This window comes from Mastomys coucha, unplaced genomic scaffold (genome assembly GCF_008632895.1).
Source record: "Mastomys coucha isolate ucsf_1 unplaced genomic scaffold, UCSF_Mcou_1 pScaffold22, whole genome shotgun sequence".
In the NCBI taxonomy this organism is placed as follows: Eukaryota; Metazoa; Chordata; class Mammalia; order Rodentia; family Muridae; genus Mastomys; species Mastomys coucha.
Genome location: NW_022196905.1, coordinates 103,575,096 through 103,590,996, shown reverse-complemented (window position 1 = coordinate 103,590,996; position 15,901 = coordinate 103,575,096). Strand labels below are relative to the sequence as shown.

General features: G+C 51.2%; 2 protein-coding genes across 3 annotated transcripts; one reads left to right on the top strand and one right to left on the bottom strand.

The window, feature by feature from the left end:
• Positions 1 to 4,732: 4,732 nt before the first annotated feature.
• On the bottom strand, positions 4,733 to 9,611 carry Ddx51 (DEAD-box helicase 51). Of its 2 annotated transcripts, none has more exons than XM_031337339.1 (15): positions 9,284 to 9,611; positions 9,058 to 9,209; positions 8,246 to 8,396; positions 7,849 to 7,994; positions 7,699 to 7,770; positions 7,450 to 7,556; positions 7,188 to 7,296; positions 6,952 to 7,097; positions 6,652 to 6,844; positions 6,440 to 6,555; positions 6,245 to 6,361; positions 5,970 to 6,071; positions 5,736 to 5,799; positions 5,502 to 5,636; positions 4,733 to 5,317 (listed from the first exon to the last, which is right to left on the bottom strand). In XM_031337339.1, exons 1-15 carry the CDS (start codon positions 9,570 to 9,572, stop codon positions 5,291 to 5,293), a joined length of 1,926 nt encoding a protein of 641 aa, XP_031193199.1. In that variant the 5' UTR covers positions 9,573 to 9,611; the 3' UTR covers positions 4,733 to 5,290. The 2 variants fall into 2 exon arrangements, with proteins under 2 accessions (XP_031193199.1, XP_031193200.1); XM_031337340.1 differs by having other exon boundaries at positions 9,058 to 9,191.
• Positions 9,612 to 9,623: 12 nt separating this feature from the next.
• Noc4l (nucleolar complex associated 4 homolog) lies at positions 9,624 to 14,263 on the top strand. Its single transcript, XM_031337341.1, has 15 exons — positions 9,624 to 9,834; positions 9,926 to 10,046; positions 10,539 to 10,645; positions 11,123 to 11,230; positions 11,496 to 11,645; positions 11,746 to 11,845; positions 11,978 to 12,012; positions 12,314 to 12,364; positions 12,453 to 12,564; positions 12,791 to 12,851; positions 13,036 to 13,146; positions 13,231 to 13,391; positions 13,502 to 13,584; positions 13,778 to 13,891; positions 13,974 to 14,263. Exons 1-15 carry the CDS (start codon positions 9,718 to 9,720, stop codon positions 14,091 to 14,093), a joined length of 1,551 nt encoding a protein of 516 aa, XP_031193201.1. The 5' UTR covers positions 9,624 to 9,717; the 3' UTR covers positions 14,094 to 14,263.
• Positions 14,264 to 15,901: the final 1,638 nt, after the last annotated feature.

Below are 15,901 nucleotides of genomic sequence, written 5' to 3'. Positions count from 1 at the left end.
CGTATCTCACACCTGGATATTGCTGTCTTAACGGGGCAAGAGCCTCACCCACAAATAGTTGACACATGCTGGGACTATTGGCCATTCTTTGAGGTAAAACTACCCACTCATACCTTTGATCTGGCTCCTCATGATTACAAGAAGGAACCATAAAGGCAAATCTTTCACTATCTTGTTGACATAATGGGATGGAGAAAAAACAATCTTTAATATCAATTACAATTATGGGCCAGGAGGCTGGCAAAGATGATAACGGCAGTAGCCCTCGTTGGACAGAGCCCATAATTTGTATTTGTTGGTTAATGGCTCTCAAATCATGCAATAGGCGTCATTTTCCTGACTTCTTTTTAATAACAAATATGGGAGTATTCCAAGGGGAGACTGAAGGTTTGATATGTTTCAGGGACAAATGTTCAGCCACCAGGGTGTTTGTAGCAGTCAACTTTTCAGAGGAGAGTGGCCACTGAGGAACCTATACTGGCTCCTCTGTCTTCTAAGTAATAGGAATACCTCCCTCAGTGGCCCCTAGGAAAAACCCAACCCCTGTCTAGGCTGTCATTACCTTGTTGAAATAGGACTCTTACGCCCTTGGAGGTACTTCCCTAACCCACAGCCGGGAAAGTACCCCATATCTTGTATCATTCTTTGGGCAGTGTCAGAATATTCATTACTCAACTTAAACCCCATATCTTTCAACATATCTCTTCCCCATAAGGAAATTGGTAACTCTAACATATAGGGTTGCATAACTCCGGAATGTCCCTCTTTATCTTGCCACTTCAGCTGTCTTGTACTCATATCTGGAGCCTTAGCATAACCAAGGCCTTGTAAGGTCTGAGAGGAAGCCTGTACCGGCCAACTGGTCATCCAATCCTTTTTTGTAATAATGTTTCTATCAGCTCCCGTATCTAATAGGCCTAGGATAGCTTTTCCTTCTACCTTTAATTCAAGAACTGGCCTTTGATCTAAATCTAGAGACAAGAATGTCAAATCTGTTCTTGTTGAGCCAAACCCTCTCTCCCCTTTCTCTTGTGACTTGGCCGCAAACTTGGCATGTAGACTAGGAAGGATGACTAGTTGGGCAATTCTATCTCCTGGAGAAATGGCCGTAATGCCCCTAGGAGAAGCCACCATGATCTTTATAACACCGGTGTAATCAGGATCGATCACGCCAGGGTGGACAATCAATCCTCTTAGGGCAGAAGATGATCGGCCAAGTAATAACCCCACTGTGCCTGGCTCAAGGGGTCCCTTAAAATCTGTCTCTATAAATTGTACCCCTATTTGAGGAGTTAATACGAGTCTGGTGGTGGAGCGGAGGTCTAATCTTGCTGAGCCGGCAGTGGCTCTCCGTGGTCCCTCGGATGACGAAGGGTCGGCCACCTCTCCTGTGCTGACTCTGTGGCCTGATTCTCTACTGCCCCATATATTTGCAGGTCCTGGGGACATGGGCCCCTCTGCCCATTTTTTGAATGAGCTCCACCATAGTTGAGTAAGGGGTTGGCCATTAATGTCTCTCACTGATCTACACTCGTTGGCCCAATGATTCCCCTTCTTGTATCTAGGGCAAAGACCAGGCTGTTTCGGGCGTTGGCTGTTTTCGGTGCCTTCAGCATTTCTTCGTTCTGGGCATTGCCTTTTAAGGTGGCCCAACTTTCCACATTTGAAACATGCCCCGGAACTTCCTCTTTTGTTCTGAGCAAGCTGAATGACTGTAACTGCAAGACCAGCATTAGTCAAAGGACCCCCTAACTCTCTATACACTTTCATCCAGGCCTCCAGCCCCTTATTCTTGTAAGGAGTAATGGCAGCTCTGCATTCTTTTGTTTACTGCTCATGGACCAGCTGCTTGATTAATGGCATAGCAGCATCAGGATCACCAAAGATTTTGCCTGTAGCCTCTACCAATCTAGCTACAAAGTCTGAAAAGGGCTCCGTGGGTCCCTGTAAGATCTTAGTAAGATTACCACTCACCTCCCCTTTTTTTGGTAAAGACTTCTAAGCTTTTATGGCAATCTGGTTAACTTGCTCAAATACCTGCACTGGATAGCCTGTCTGTTGATTAGCAAATCTACCCTGTCCTAGTAGCATATCTCGATCCCAGGCAGGATTTCCTGCAGCGTGATTTGCAGCAGCTTGCTCACTAGCATACTCAATCAAAAATGTCTTCTAATCCAAATACTGCCCTGGGCTCAGGCAAGCGCGAGCCAGACTGCTCCAGTCACTTGGCGTCATGCAATGTCTATCAAGAGCCTCCACCTGAGCTGAAGTAAAAGAGGCAGTAATGCCATAAGTACGAACAGATTCAGCCAAGGATTTAATTACTTTAAAATCGAGCGGTTCCTCATATCTGTTTCCTTGAGCATCTTGAAAAACTGGACAGATGAGCTGGAGCTCCAACCTCACCATCGCCAAACCTCTAGGCAGAAGGAGCGGCCTGAACCACCACTGTTGATTGGATTGTAGGGGGGAGGCGCTGACAGCACGCAGCCTGGGGGGCCCGTGTCATTCTCTGGGCCCTTCTTCCTGCGCTTCTCTTTAATAGAGCTTCTCTCAATCTTCTCAATCAAAACCTGTAATTCCTCATCTGTATCAGACCACTTGGTATCTGAAGCTCCCTTCTCTGACTTCACAGATCGCTCTTCCTTCAGCTGTTCTAATGTGGCTTTCCCCTCTTCCAAGGCCTTAGAACAGCACTGATCTTCCAAACAGCTCCTAAGGAGCTTCCATATAGGTCTTAGCCCTGCTTTCAAAATTCCCTAGTCCCAGGAGAAATCTAGATCCTTCCCTAGCTTATCCCAGCATGAAAGGGTGAGGTTCCCAGACACCGCGAACCAAGGGGCAGCAGTGTCACACTCACTAAGGAACCTCTCCAGTGTGCTCTTCTTAATTTCTAAATTTTTTGACAATAACAGCTCTTAAAGAGCCAGAAAATTTGGGTGCAATTGCGAGGCGCCCATCTTTACTTTTGTTTTACTTTTGTTTCGCTACTCCGCGAAACTTTACTGCTCCTTCCTGGAGTCCTTATAGCCTCTACTTCCGAGGTCCTTATTGCCCCAACTCCCGAGGTCCTTATTGCCTCTACTTCCGAGGTCCTTATTGCCCCAACTTACCTGGGAACTTACCAACCGGCTGCCCTGACTACAAAAAGTTCTGAGTCTCCTCGAGTGAAGGAAGAGTGAGTTCCCCGTCCGGGCCTCCACTTATTGCATCCGCCTCAACCAGCAAGAAAGACACAACCCATGAGCTCTTCTTTTAGCAGTTTATTCAGGAACCTTCAACAGTCTTCAGCACCAAGGGCAACGCCCTCGGCCATTAAGCACTCCCAAGCTTAGCCAATCCCAATGGGCCACGTGGCAAAAGCGGATAGGTCACCAAATGCAGAAGCAACCAAGGGCAACAAGCTTAGCCAAATAAGGGCTTTGTTTATGAGATCGCGCACTCTCGGGATAGGGAAAGCCAGCGCCTGTCTCGGGGTGTGGCTCAAGCGGTTTTCCACACTACTCCCCAGTGAGCAACTTCCCACACAGCAGGAGGCGAGGATCAGATGTAGATTCCACAGAGCTAGGATCAGACACCAGCCAGTTTCTAGGCCAGAAAAAGCTGTAAGGTAACCACTACAGGTCAGGAACATAAACAGGCCCTATAGTGTGATGAGTGTTACTCCAATTGTTTCACTGTCTTGTGTTCTACTGAGGGGCAGGGCACTGTTGAGCCACTGTGTTCAGGGACCAAGGTGATAAGGTGGCTTCAGTAGCATCTGCCTGGCAGGATTGATGCAGACATGAGCCCATGTTTGTTTTTGGTGCTTCTGCAGAAATTATTCCCCCAGTTTTAAACTCTTCTGCAAAATGTCTGATGCTGCTATGGGTCTTGTACCTCCCACAGTGGCTTTGCCTACTTTATTCCTACTACTAGGCTCTACCTAAGATTTTGTTAGAAAACAGGCATTTCCAGTTAAAATATGCTTTGGAAAAAACATTTCCTGGGCTCAATACACATGAACCAAACATTACAACTGTAATCTTCAAGCACTTTAAATGTCAGTTTGGTCTTATTACAAGTTATTAAGCTTGTTCTAACACCGTGAACACCCACCTTATCTTAGCACCTATCCCTTTTAGTATCACCAATTCAGACAGAAAGCCAGCACATGACCTTACTAACTCAATCCTGGCAGACAGTGTTCGGGAGATCTCTGGGTGTAGGTAGGGAAAGGGTCTGATCGTATGAGAAAGAAAAGTGATGTTAGCTTGAGTCTAGGGCAATGTATGTTCTGAATGGCCACAGGGAGAAGGCAAAACCAACACAACTGCAACAAGGCATCAGTTAGGGAAGCCAGGGCTGTGGTAGCTCGATTTAGAAAGGACTTGGACAGGAACACAGAGATGGTGCAGTAGTTACAGCTTTTGTAGAGGATCCAGATTACAACTGCCTGTAGTTCCAGTTCTAGGGGATCCAACAAACACTTCTGGCCTCCTTGGGCACTAGGCACATATGTTGTACAGACATACATGCATGTAAACACTCATATATGTGAAATTTAAAAGGTGGGGGAGGGTTGGGGCAAAGCTGTGGAAAGCTTCCCCTTATCCAAGTTCCTAGAGCTACCAAAGGCCTGAAGATAGCACCTGTAGCCTGTGGTGCACTTTTGGGATAGCCTAGGTATAGTAGTAGTTAAGCCTGGGTTAGAGTAGTAAAGTGGCTGTGTTGGAGCTATCAGGAATTTGTATGGGTTCAAGTGGTCAATTTATTTTTTTCTGAATACAAATGAAAATGTTTATCTCTATTAATACACAGACTTTTCAAAAACAGGCCTTCTTAAAAGCACAGGTAAGTGCTAAGTCTCCTTGACTATATTCAGGGAAGGACTCTCCCATCATTTAAGAACTTAAACGGATGGTGGCTTATTATAAAGTATGATCTTGAAGACTAGTAGCCAAGGAAATATCTTCAAGGCTGCTGCCAACCTATTTTTGGGCTCTAATGACTTTGCTGGGCCAGGCTCCCTATAGCATCTCTGTAGACACGAGATGCTAATGCATTAGCACTTTAATCTGCAGTCACCATAGTTCTTGGTCACACTCCTGAAGGCATCCTTCAGCTTCGCCTGAGCTTATTTCCAAAGACCAACTGGAGACCAGCAGTCCAACCCAAGAGCCATTACTTTTCAGGACTAGGCCACCATTTAGGCTGCCTGCCCCAAGACGAGCAGATGCCCAGGATGCTGGAGAGAAGGGTTGTTTCCATTCATTTCAGCAGGATGTTCCCTCGAGGGTCCTGGTCCCATCTAGGCTGCCTTCAGCTTTTGTTCCTCCTGTGGAGGAAAAGGAGCTTTGTACCATTTCACACTTACTGCTAGCTGCAGCCCCTTGACGTACAACTGCGAGACAATAGACGCCATGCTAAAGCAGGCACGTCCCATGGCAGGAGGCTGCTTCCTGCCTGCCTCCCTTTCCTGTGTGATGGCATTACTAGGCTGAACTTGCAGAAGCCCTCACCTTGACAGTTTTCTCCAGCTGAGACAAGGCTGTCTCATAACGAGAAACCAATGGCTGCAGAAGCTTCCTGGGGATCTCATGAAGTGTCAGCTCAGGCACTCCAGCTTCTGACACCATCTGAAGGAACTTCCTTTCCTGGAAGAAAGGGGTTTCATGGGAAGGAGTCTGGATCAGGCCGCATCCATAGCAGCCTGGATCTGCCCACGACATCTACTAAGAACTAACCGATCTTACCTGCACTTTCAAGAGAAGTGTGAAGGCCTGTCCAGTTTTCCCTGCTCGGGCCGTTCTCCCGACCCTGAAACCAAGCATGAGTAGTTTTGGAGAGTGGCTCCTGGTCCAGAGACCTGACAGGACAGTGCCTCTCTTGGCCACACTGTACATAACCATCATGCAAGGTGATCATACACAGGATGGTCAAGAATTCATAATGTGGCCTATCAATGGCCATTGCCAACTACCCCTTACCTGTGCACATAGGTCCTCAGGTACTGTGGGGCATCATAGTTGATCACCAGCTCCACACCCTGCACATCAATGCCCCGAGCAGTAGCATCTGTGCTGATGAGGCTGATGAGACACAGGCAGTAGGGCTGAGGGCCAGAAACAAACATCCAGCCCTGTGCCTACTCTGCCAGGGTTAGTTCAAAGTCTTTTTTGGAAATCAGCTGCCCAGGAACTAGAGGGTCCCAATTACACCCCAACTCTATACAGCAGGTCCTGTCTGCTTTCCAGGTACTCACAGCTGGATCTTTCCCTGTTCAAACTGCTTCAAGATTTTCTTCCTTTGGCCAGGCCCATAGCGGGAGGAGAATTCAGCCACACTTATACCCCCAAAAGCTTGTGCTAATAGGAAAAGCCTGGGTAGAAAAGAAATAGAAGCCAGGTGGTACTAGAGTCTAGTGTATATTGGCTACCCTAACCTTAGTTCACCTTACCTATGGGAATTTTCTCTGGAGTTGGTGAAGCAAAGAGCCCTTGAGAAGCTCATCCCGAGGACCAGGTGTAAGACAATGAGTGGCTTTGAGCTGAGTCTACATGGCACATAGTGATGCTGTGGGAGATGGACAGCAGGAGCTAGCCAGAAGCCCTGGTACCACCAACCCTGCCCCACATACCCTAACCCGCTCCACATGTCCTACTTGCTCACCGTGAGCCCCACTGGGAAGGTGTACTTCCCCGAGTTTTCATCCACCTCAACCATGTCTTTAGGGCTTTGGTGTCCCAGTCTTGTGGAGAAAAGCCTTGGCTGGTAGAGGCCAAGGCGCTGCAGCTTCTCGGGGTTCTGGGTCAGTGTGGCTGAGAACAGCAGCTTCTGTAGAGGCATCTGGGGAATGCTGGTGCTGGAAAAAGAGAGGCATGTAAGCAGAATAGGTTTCCTTGTGCCACCCTGATCTCTATTATAGGGAGCAGTACATGGACGAGCCAGCCCTCATGCAAGGCAGGGTACCTGGCAGCAGTCACAGCCTGGGGCTGTGTCCTCTGGAGCAGGGCACAGGAGCCTGTGGGGCCCTCACTGTAGAAGGCTGCTGCCACCACTCTTGGCAGCCAGGACTGGTGCATACTGTCTATCATCCGGTCAGCCTCATCAATGATCTATGACAGACAGAAGCAAGGGCCAAATGAAGAAGACTCCCTGCGGAGATCACCCCAGCTAGAAGCCCAGATGTCCAGAAGGTGGCCTACCAGGAAGCGGAGCTGCTGGAGGCTGAATCCTGGAGTCTGGTCAATGTGGTCCACCAAGCGGCCAGGTGTGGCCACCACAATGTCAGCTAGGCAACGGAAACCATCTGCTCTACAAACCACAGAGACTCAGAGAAAGGAAGCCCCTCCCAGGGCCATCTAACTCAAAGCTCATGAGTACAGCACGGATCCCCCGCCCCAACCAGAGGACACCAGCTGGGCTGAGGAAGGCCCTCTTGAAGAACCCACCACCTGGCACACCTACGTCTTCTGGACAAGGGTCTCCTGCTCTTTGGCCAGCGACTTCTGTCCGGTCACCAAGGCAACCCGCAGGGGTGTGGTGTCCGTGTAGATGTTGAATACTTTGCTCACCTGCAAAAGGAGTCCATCACTGGCCAAAGGTAGATGGTGGCCTCTGCCACAGCAAAGACTCTTATCAAGAGATTAGTAGCATGCACATGCAGGGCAACTACAGCTGGGGATACAGACTTCTGGATGCAGAGCTGAAAAATACCTGCTGGGCCAGCTCCTTGGTGGGAAGCACAACCAGTGCACGGATGTGACAGACCACTCGATGCAACAGGGCCTGCAGAGATGGAGACGATCTGTGCCACTGCCCCCTCCCTGCTCTGCTCCAGCTGGAAATCTGTGCCCTCATACTCACTTGTACCACGGGGATGACAAAGGCCAGGGTTTTCCCACTGCCCGTTGGAGCAGAGACGCAGAGGTCGCTAGGCTGGTAGCCCCCTCTGCCTATAAGAAACCCACTATCAGCACTCTCGAGGAGGGCGGGAATCACAGCTGCCTGGACTGGAAGGAAGACCGGGAAGGAGCGTCAAGCAAATGCCGTGATACACCGCCTCACACAGGAACCCTCCCAGACAAAGATGCCACCTGGACTGCATAAGGCCTCTCAGGTAATCGTCAAGGACCTGGACCCAAGACTACAGACGCTCACTGACGCAGTAGGGGCCCCTAAACCACCATCCTGACACTTCAGCGCTAACAGCCCAGGGAAAGCTGCCTTGGGGGTTCACCTCATTTGCCCAAGGCTGAAGCACCTGGAAAGTAGGAAGAGATGCCATTAGCTCTCAACTGCTTCTGCAAGTCAGGGTGAACCTCAGGGATGTCCTCAATAGGAGTAAGATCCTCAGTAACACTCTTCCTGACACAGCTTGGCTTAGCCAACCACGCTGGCAAGAAAGGCTGGACCTGAATGCAAGAAAAAGTGCAAACCTTCTCCAGAAAGCTCCAGGCTTGTAGGGTCATTAGGGACCAGGAACTACAATAGAAGAGACCCTAACCAGTCTTTCTTCAACCCTTCACCACCACCCACTCTTGCAACCTTTGGACAGGACACCCGGACCAGCAGACACCGTACCCTAGCACACTAAACACCCTGCATGAAGTCCACAATCTGGATACTTTGCCCATAAGCCTACCAGCCCAGCAACTGTCTCCATGCACCAAGAAATGTTGCTTTCTACTTTTTTTGTTTGTTTGTTTCCGAGACAGGGTTTCTCTGTATAGCCCTGGCTGTCCTGGAACTCATTCTGTAGACCAGGCTGGCCTCCAACTCAGAAATCCGCCTGCCTCTGCCTCCCAAGTGCTGGGATTAAAGGCGTGCGCTACCATAGCCCGGCAAGAAATTTTGCTTTTAACAGGGGCAGCCAGGCACACCACAGGGCTTATCCCAAAAGTTCTTACCCGTCCGTCTCTGGATTTCAGTTTCAAGAGCGCCCATGCATATCCCAAAGAACTCTATAAGCCTCGCGCTTTCTAAGGTTAAGGCTACGTAACAAAACAAAATCCTTCCCGCTAAGAACTGAAGAGTCCCGGGAGGACGAAAAGAACCGCCGACAGGCTCACTCACCTTTGGTGTCTTCCTTTTTGCAAAGCCCCCCAGCACCCGGCCTGGAGCCGGGGGTCTCTGGACATCCTCCTGAGGGCTCGCACCTGGCTCCTCTGCGTGGGCACTGAGCTCCTCCCGAGTCTCCTCATCTCTCCCTGAGCAACACAGTACAGCTTAGGGGACGTCAACCCCGCAGCGCAAGCAGGGAGCCTCCATGCCCCGTCCACACTGCGCACTCTCGGCCCACCTGCGCCCACGTCCTTGTCAGCTTTCTGCCGTTTCGCCCTAGGAGCCTCCGAATTCTGAGTCGCCGAGCCGCTCACCCTGCGCCGCCGTCGGGGCCGCCGTCGGCGCCTGCCTGCCGCTTCCGCGGCCGTTCCGGTGGACTCGAGCTCCGGCTCCCGCTGCTGTCGCTCACGGGCTCTGTTCTGCAGCCGCTCGAGCAGCACTCGGGCCCGGCTGCCCGCCTCTGCCTCCGTATCCCCCAGCCCCGCAGCCTCCGGGCCCGCATACCGCGCTACGTGGAACAGGGCCATAGCTGCCGCGTGCGCTCGGCGCTCTTTGATGACGTACACCAGCTCCGCGACCTACGGTGCTGGTGACGTCACGGGAGCGCCTACACTCGGCGCACACACAGACTCATAGGTTTCCGAGAGCAGCAGTTAGCGGCGGCGCGGCGGCATGGAGCGGCACCAGGCTTCCGCGGGCTCCAGGCAAGAGCTCGGCCGCCTACTGGAGGCGGTGCTGACGAGTCGTGGCCAGGCGAACGCGGTGTTCGACATCTTGGCTGTGCTTCAGGTGAGCCGCGCGGGTGGCAGGGGCGGACCTGGGGAGGCAAGTGGGAGTCAGGACGGGGCCGAGCGTCACCTTGTCGGGCCTCCCGTCTCAGTCCGAGGACCCCGAGGAGATCAAGGAAGGAGTGCGCACGTGCAGCCGACTCTTCGGTACCTTGCTGGAGCGGGAAGAGCTGTTCGTGGGCTCGCTGCCTAGCGAAGACACGGTCCTGGCAGGTGAGTGACCTGGAGGCCGAGGGGTACTCTCCGCCAGGTAGTTCCAGTGGGACGCCTTGTCAACATAGGAACACCCCTGAGCCAGGGCCCTGTCATAGACCATGCGGTCTGGTGGGAGGATGCAGTCGAGTCATTGTGGCTCAGGAAGTGAGATCCGTGTATTTGCCAGGACTGAATGAATTCATATACATAGCCGTTTTTTTTTTTTTTTTCTTGTGTTTTATTTGCGCCATTTCCAAAGTTTGGTACTGTCACACTGCCCTAGTGTTTGGGAGATCTAGATCCTGAGAGAGAACTGCATTTCAATACCCACTCCCAGTTTACAGGGCTCAGAAACTGTCCTTTCCAAGCCCTGGTCTGGGATCCCTGTAGTGCAGGTTTACAACTGTGAAGATGAAAGACATAGGGAAGATGAGGCTGGGTTTGGGACCTTGGTCTGGCTTGGGACACATAAATATCAGTGCGAGTTAGCTCTCCTAACTCCGTCCCCAGGATCCCAGGGAGCCACATACAAATACAAGGTGTGGATGAGACACCGCTACCGCAGCTGCTGTAACCGCCTGGAGGAACTCCTGACCCATCCCTCCTTCCAGGTCAAGGTGAGTCTTTGGCCTAGCTTCTCCCCTCATCTCTAAAGCAGGGGTAGGGGCCTTCTCTTCCCTCACTTGTCTGAGAGACTTCTACCTAGACATCTTTATCTCCCATGTGCTTTTTCACTGTGTGCTGTGACTCTTCTGGCCCTGACATGGAGTCTGTAACCCTAGTCCTGGGCAGGACATCTGCTCTGTACATTGTCACGTTTACCGAGGCACCTCCAAAACTGGGGGACTAATAGTAAGGTGGCCTCTCCTGCAGATCCAGCTTGTATACATGCCTCAGGCCAAGTTCTGTTATAAGTTCTGACCCAGGTTAGCAAGAACATGTCACCATCGTCACACATATATGACATGGAGCGAGATAAGCTGGGGTCTGGCTTCCTTTCTCTCCTAGTTCTTGGCCCAGGCCTAAGCTTGGTTCTGAGAGATCCTCCCTCCTGGAGAGTGGAGGCCTCATGGTCACTCTTCTCTGCATCCCAGGAACTGGCCCTCAAGACGCTCATGAAGTTTGTGCAGCTGGAAGGAGCAAAGCCCCTGGAGAAGCCCCAGTGGGAAAGCCACTACCTCTTCCCCCGAACACTTTTCAGGGTGAGGCCTTGGTGGGACCTGGAGGACTGTGGTGGCCACCGCCTAAGGCCGTCCATCCCATGAGCCAGCAGGCTGACCAGATAGCTGGGGGGATCATTCCTGTCTTGTCTTGATCTGGGAGCTGAGCAAGGCTTCCTGCTCACTGGTCTTTGAGTGTCTTATCAGTTGGAGAGGAAATGACAGACAAAGTTGGTGGTTTGAGTCTTGCAGCATTCTTCTTGGTCGAGCTAGGACCACTTCCCACTCACCCTGTTTCTGTCCCCAGGCAGTGGTAGGAGGCCTGCTCACCCCAGAGGAAGACCACAGCCTGCTTATCTCCCAGTTCTGTGAGTACTTGGAATATGATGACGTCAAGTACCACACAATGCAGATGGCCACTAGCATCATGGCCCAGGCCACCAGCCAGCAACCTGAGGTAAATAGCTGGGTCTCATCACCACCCTGTGTCCTGGCACCTCAGGGAGGCAGGTAGGTGGTAGCAGTCTGACCAGCTGCTTAGGCTAGGCTTCCTGCAGGTGTCACTCACCTTCTGGAACAATGCCTTCACACTGCTGTCTGCTGTGAACCTACCCCTCCAAGAGAGTGAACTCACCAACTTCTATGTGAAGCATGCACGTGAGTTCCGGGCACTTGAAGTCCCACGGGAGCCTGCCCCTTTGTAGGTGGGCTGCTGGACAGAGTTCCAGTCTATCAGCTTGGCTAGCCACTGTCTTATAAGTTGGTGACCTCTCTCTGCTGTAATTACAGAGACATCAAGCAAGTGGAAGGTCGTGCACTTGAAGGTGAGATGCTTTCAGACTCGAGGACCTTCCTTGGCACAGTCTTCTCTTCTCTGGGTAGATTACAGGCAGTGCATGGACTCCACTCTCTCAAGCAATGCCCCTTTTATGTGTTACTGTGACCAGCTTCAGAGCTAGTCCCCAACATCTGTGTACCTTGTCTCTCCTTGTGCTGGCTGAGACATGGCATTGCAGACTGCCATAGGGCTGTCAGGATGAAAGGTCCAGAAGGGCAGGGTGGGCCAGTGTTGGCAAGGAGGGGCTGGGTGTGTCAGGATACATGTACTGCCTGGTCCCATTACAGGAGCACAAGAAAGCTTTCCAGGAGATGTGGCTTGGCTTCCTCAAGCACAAGGTAGAATCTGGTGGGTGGATATGCCCAGTTTTGGTGTGAGGATTGGGGACAAGGGAAATGTCTTCCCTGACTAACACAATCTCCGCAGCTGCCCCTCAGCCTGTACAAGAAGGTGCTAGTGGCCATGCATGACTCCATCCTGCCCCACCTGGCTCAGCCTACACTCATGATTGACTTCCTCACAAGTGCTTGTGATGTGGGTAAGTGGGACTTCCACCTAGGCTATGTGGGAAGGGCCACTCATTGTGTGTGTGGGCCAAGCTACAGCTCCAGACTGTGACAGACTGCAGCTAAGCTCCATGCCCTTCTTGCATGTGGCCTTAGGTAGTGACACTATAGGCCGGCCATGTGCAACTATAGTCATCCCTCCCTTGCTTAGGCTCAGGGTGAGCAAGCTGTGGCCTCATGTCTTCCTGTGTTTCTCAGGTGGTGCCATCAGCCTCCTGGCCTTGAACGGACTTTTCATCCTAATCCATAAGCATAACCTGTGAGTGTCAGACAGGATTACATTGGTCTGCTCTCTATCTTCTCTCTATGTGCCTGTGTTGCTCACCTCGGGGAGGTTGGAGCAGATGAGGTGCAAGGAGAGGAGGGAGGATGAAGTCTTAGTTGCCTGGGGTCCTGTCCCTTTAACCAGCTCACCTCACGATCCTCTCTGGTCTCTCCCTCAGGGAGTACCCTGACTTCTACCAAAAGCTCTATGGTCTCCTGGATCCATCCATCTTTCATGTCAAGTACCGAGCCCGTTTCTTTCACTTGGCTGACCTTTTCCTTTCATCCTCGTGAGTGTGGGGGTTATAGTCCTGTTTGGGGAGGAGGAGGAACGATGTTGGAGACCTATCTTCTTATACCTGTTGCCCTCCCAGCCACCTCCCTGCCTACCTGGTAGCTGCCTTTGCCAAACGCCTGGCCCGGCTGGCGCTAACAGCACCTCCTGAGGCCCTGCTTATGGTCCTGCCCTTAATTTGCAACCTGCTGCGTAGACACCCTGCCTGCCGAGTTATGGTGCACCGCCCACAGGGCCCTGGTGAGCACATGAGGGCATGATGGCACACCCTGGCAAGAATCCTTCCTGCCTCCTATGGCCCAAAAGGCTTGGTGACAAATGGAAATGACAGAACCCTGATCTGTTTCTAGAGCTAGATGCTGATCCATATGACCCAATGGAGAAGGACCCAGCCAGGAGCCGTGCCTTGGAGAGCTGCTTGTGGGAACTGCAGGTGAGTCACCTGCCTGTTGAGATTTGGGAAGTCACTTGAACCTCCACTGACATATCTACAGCAGCCCCCAGGGATCTTGGTCACACAGGGAACTCAGTCACCCCACACTGGCTCAGGGCTTCAAGCTCCATCCCAAGGCCCTGCCAGTGTGTCCCATGAAGTCCCTGTTAACATCACTGTGTGCTCCCCTTAGACCCTCCAGCAGCACTACCACCCTGAGGTGTCCAGAGCTGCCAGTGTCATCAACCAGGTGCTATCTGTCCCTGAGGTCAGCATTGCACCACTGCTGGAACTTACTGCATATGAGGTGAGTGTCCTGCACAGGGCTGTTGGGTACATGTCTCGGGGACTACTATATTCAGTCCAGGACTTCCATCTGTCCTTTGCAGATCTTTGAGCAGGACCTGAAGAAGAAGATGCCTGAGTCCGTACCTCTGGAGTTCATCCCTGCTAAAGGCCTGTTGGGTCGACAGGACGACCTCTGTACCCAGTTCTTCTGTCTCAGCTGACCTGGCTGCCACTTCTCCTAAGAATTGTTTTTGTGTGTGAGAGAGACAGGATCTCACTATGTGAGACTGGCCTGTATCTTGTGGTACTCCTGCCTAAGGCTCCCCAGTACTGAGGTTACAAGGGTATACCACAACACCTAGGTTTAAATAAATGTTTTATTTTGGTTTTAGTTTTTTAGTGTGGTTTGGTTTGGGTTTTTTGGTTTTTTTGGGTTTTTTGGGTTTTTTTTTTCAATATTTATGTAACCCTGGCTATCCTAAAACTCTGTAGACCATGCGAGCCTTGAACCCAATCAGATGCCTGCCTGCCACTGCCTCCTGAGTGCTGGGAGTAAAGGTATGCACCACCACTGTCTGCTTTAAAGAAATGATTTTTGTTTTTTGTTTTTAAAGTTTTATTCATTATTATAAGTACACTGTAGCTGTCTTCAGACACACCAAAGGAGGGTGTCAGATCTCTTTACAGATGGTTGTGAGCCACCATGTGGTTGCTGGGATTTGAACTCAGGACCTTTGGAAGAGCAGTCGGTGCTCTTACCCATAGAGCCATCTCACCAGCCCAATGTTTTTTTTTTAGGGGAGCATATCTGACCAGTTGGGTCTTGAGCAGGGCTGAGATCTGCTAAGCAGGGAGGGACTGCGAGAGTCCTCTGTCTTTCCTGTAGCCTGTGGGGCAGACAGAGGTGACACAGGAGCATTGGGCTCACTCTTGTCAGTGGGGCACCTTGCTATATCCAGCTATGCTTAGTTTAGATTCAAATGAGTACTTGGCAAGGTAGCCAAGTAGAGTCCTGAGGACACATTTACCTCATCCTGAGGGCTGCTGGGAGTTTGTAGCTTGTCTACCACTCTTTACCACAGACAGCCTGGTTTCCATTGAGGTCAAGAGTCCTCAGTTTCACCTGGGGCTTGTTCAAAAAGAGATGTCTCAGAGCTGTGGGAATGCAGGCGGACAGACAGGCATACTGCCCAGTTTCCCTCCCAGCTTTGCTCTTTGGATTCTGAGCGAGTCCATTGCAAGTGGTTAGCCAACAGGCCCTGGGGTGCATGGCTTGCAAGAAAGTAGTAAGTGGGTATGCCTGCCACCTACATGATGTGGGGACACAGATCTGGCTTCCATATGTCACATTCCCCTAGCCGAACTGCTCTCCTCTGGCCAGGCTGGCATTTCTGCTGGCTACATCTTGTGCCACATCATTTCCCTAAGTTGCACTGTTATTCAAGCTCACTCGTTGCTTGTCTGCAGGGAAAGGCTTGTGTTCGGCCTGTGGTGTCTACACAAGCGAGGACATAAACTGCTCATTGACCAGCAGGGAACATATATATATTTGGCAGTCCCTTAACAGGCAGGTTAGCTTAAATGTGCATTCTATCATAGCCCCCATACACAGCTTCACAGGACTGGATGGCATGCTGAATGTTGGAGAATTTTGCTGGAATGCCAGCACTTGGTATTTTCCATCCCATCCCATGCTGGCTCCTGTGGCCAACTATATGAATCCAGCAAGCTGCTTCTTGGTGTATCTGGGGGTGAATGTGGTCCCTGCCTTTGTAAAAGTATCAGCTTCCCAATTCCCTGGGGGTCTCAGAAGGTGGGAGACTGCACATAAGCCACCAGGAGCTCCAGTTTTTCTATATTTCCTTCAACATCTGCCCAATCACCGGACAGCTTTTCATTTTGCTGCTGGGCCATCATAAAGTCATACCTCTGAACACTGCCCAACTGTTAGCATAGCTTGTTGCTGACCAAGGTTCCCGTGTTGCCATCCATATGGCTCTTAGAGCCCAGTGGCTATGTCTGCTCTTTC

Coding starts and splice junctions, on each gene's coding strand:
- Ddx51 (XM_031337339.1), bottom strand. CDS start 9,572: ATGGCCCTGTTCCACGTAGCGCGGTATGCGGGCCCGGAGGCTGCGGGG. Junction 5,800..5,969: donor CTGAGGACCTATGTGCACAG/GTAAGGGGTAGT, acceptor GCTTGGTTTCAG/GGTCGGGAGAACGGCCCGAG. Junction 5,637..5,735: donor CACTTCTCTTGAAAGTGCAG/GTAAGATCGGTT, acceptor CCTTTCTTCCAG/GAAAGGAAGTTCCTTCAGAT.
- Noc4l (XM_031337341.1), top strand. CDS start 9,718: ATGGAGCGGCACCAGGCTTCCGCGGGCTCCAGGCAAGAGCTCGGCCGC. Junction 9,835..9,925: donor ACATCTTGGCTGTGCTTCAG/GTGAGCCGCGCG, acceptor CTCCCGTCTCAG/TCCGAGGACCCCGAGGAGAT. Junction 12,852..13,035: donor CTAATCCATAAGCATAACCT/GTGAGTGTCAGA, acceptor TCTCTCCCTCAG/GGAGTACCCTGACTTCTACC.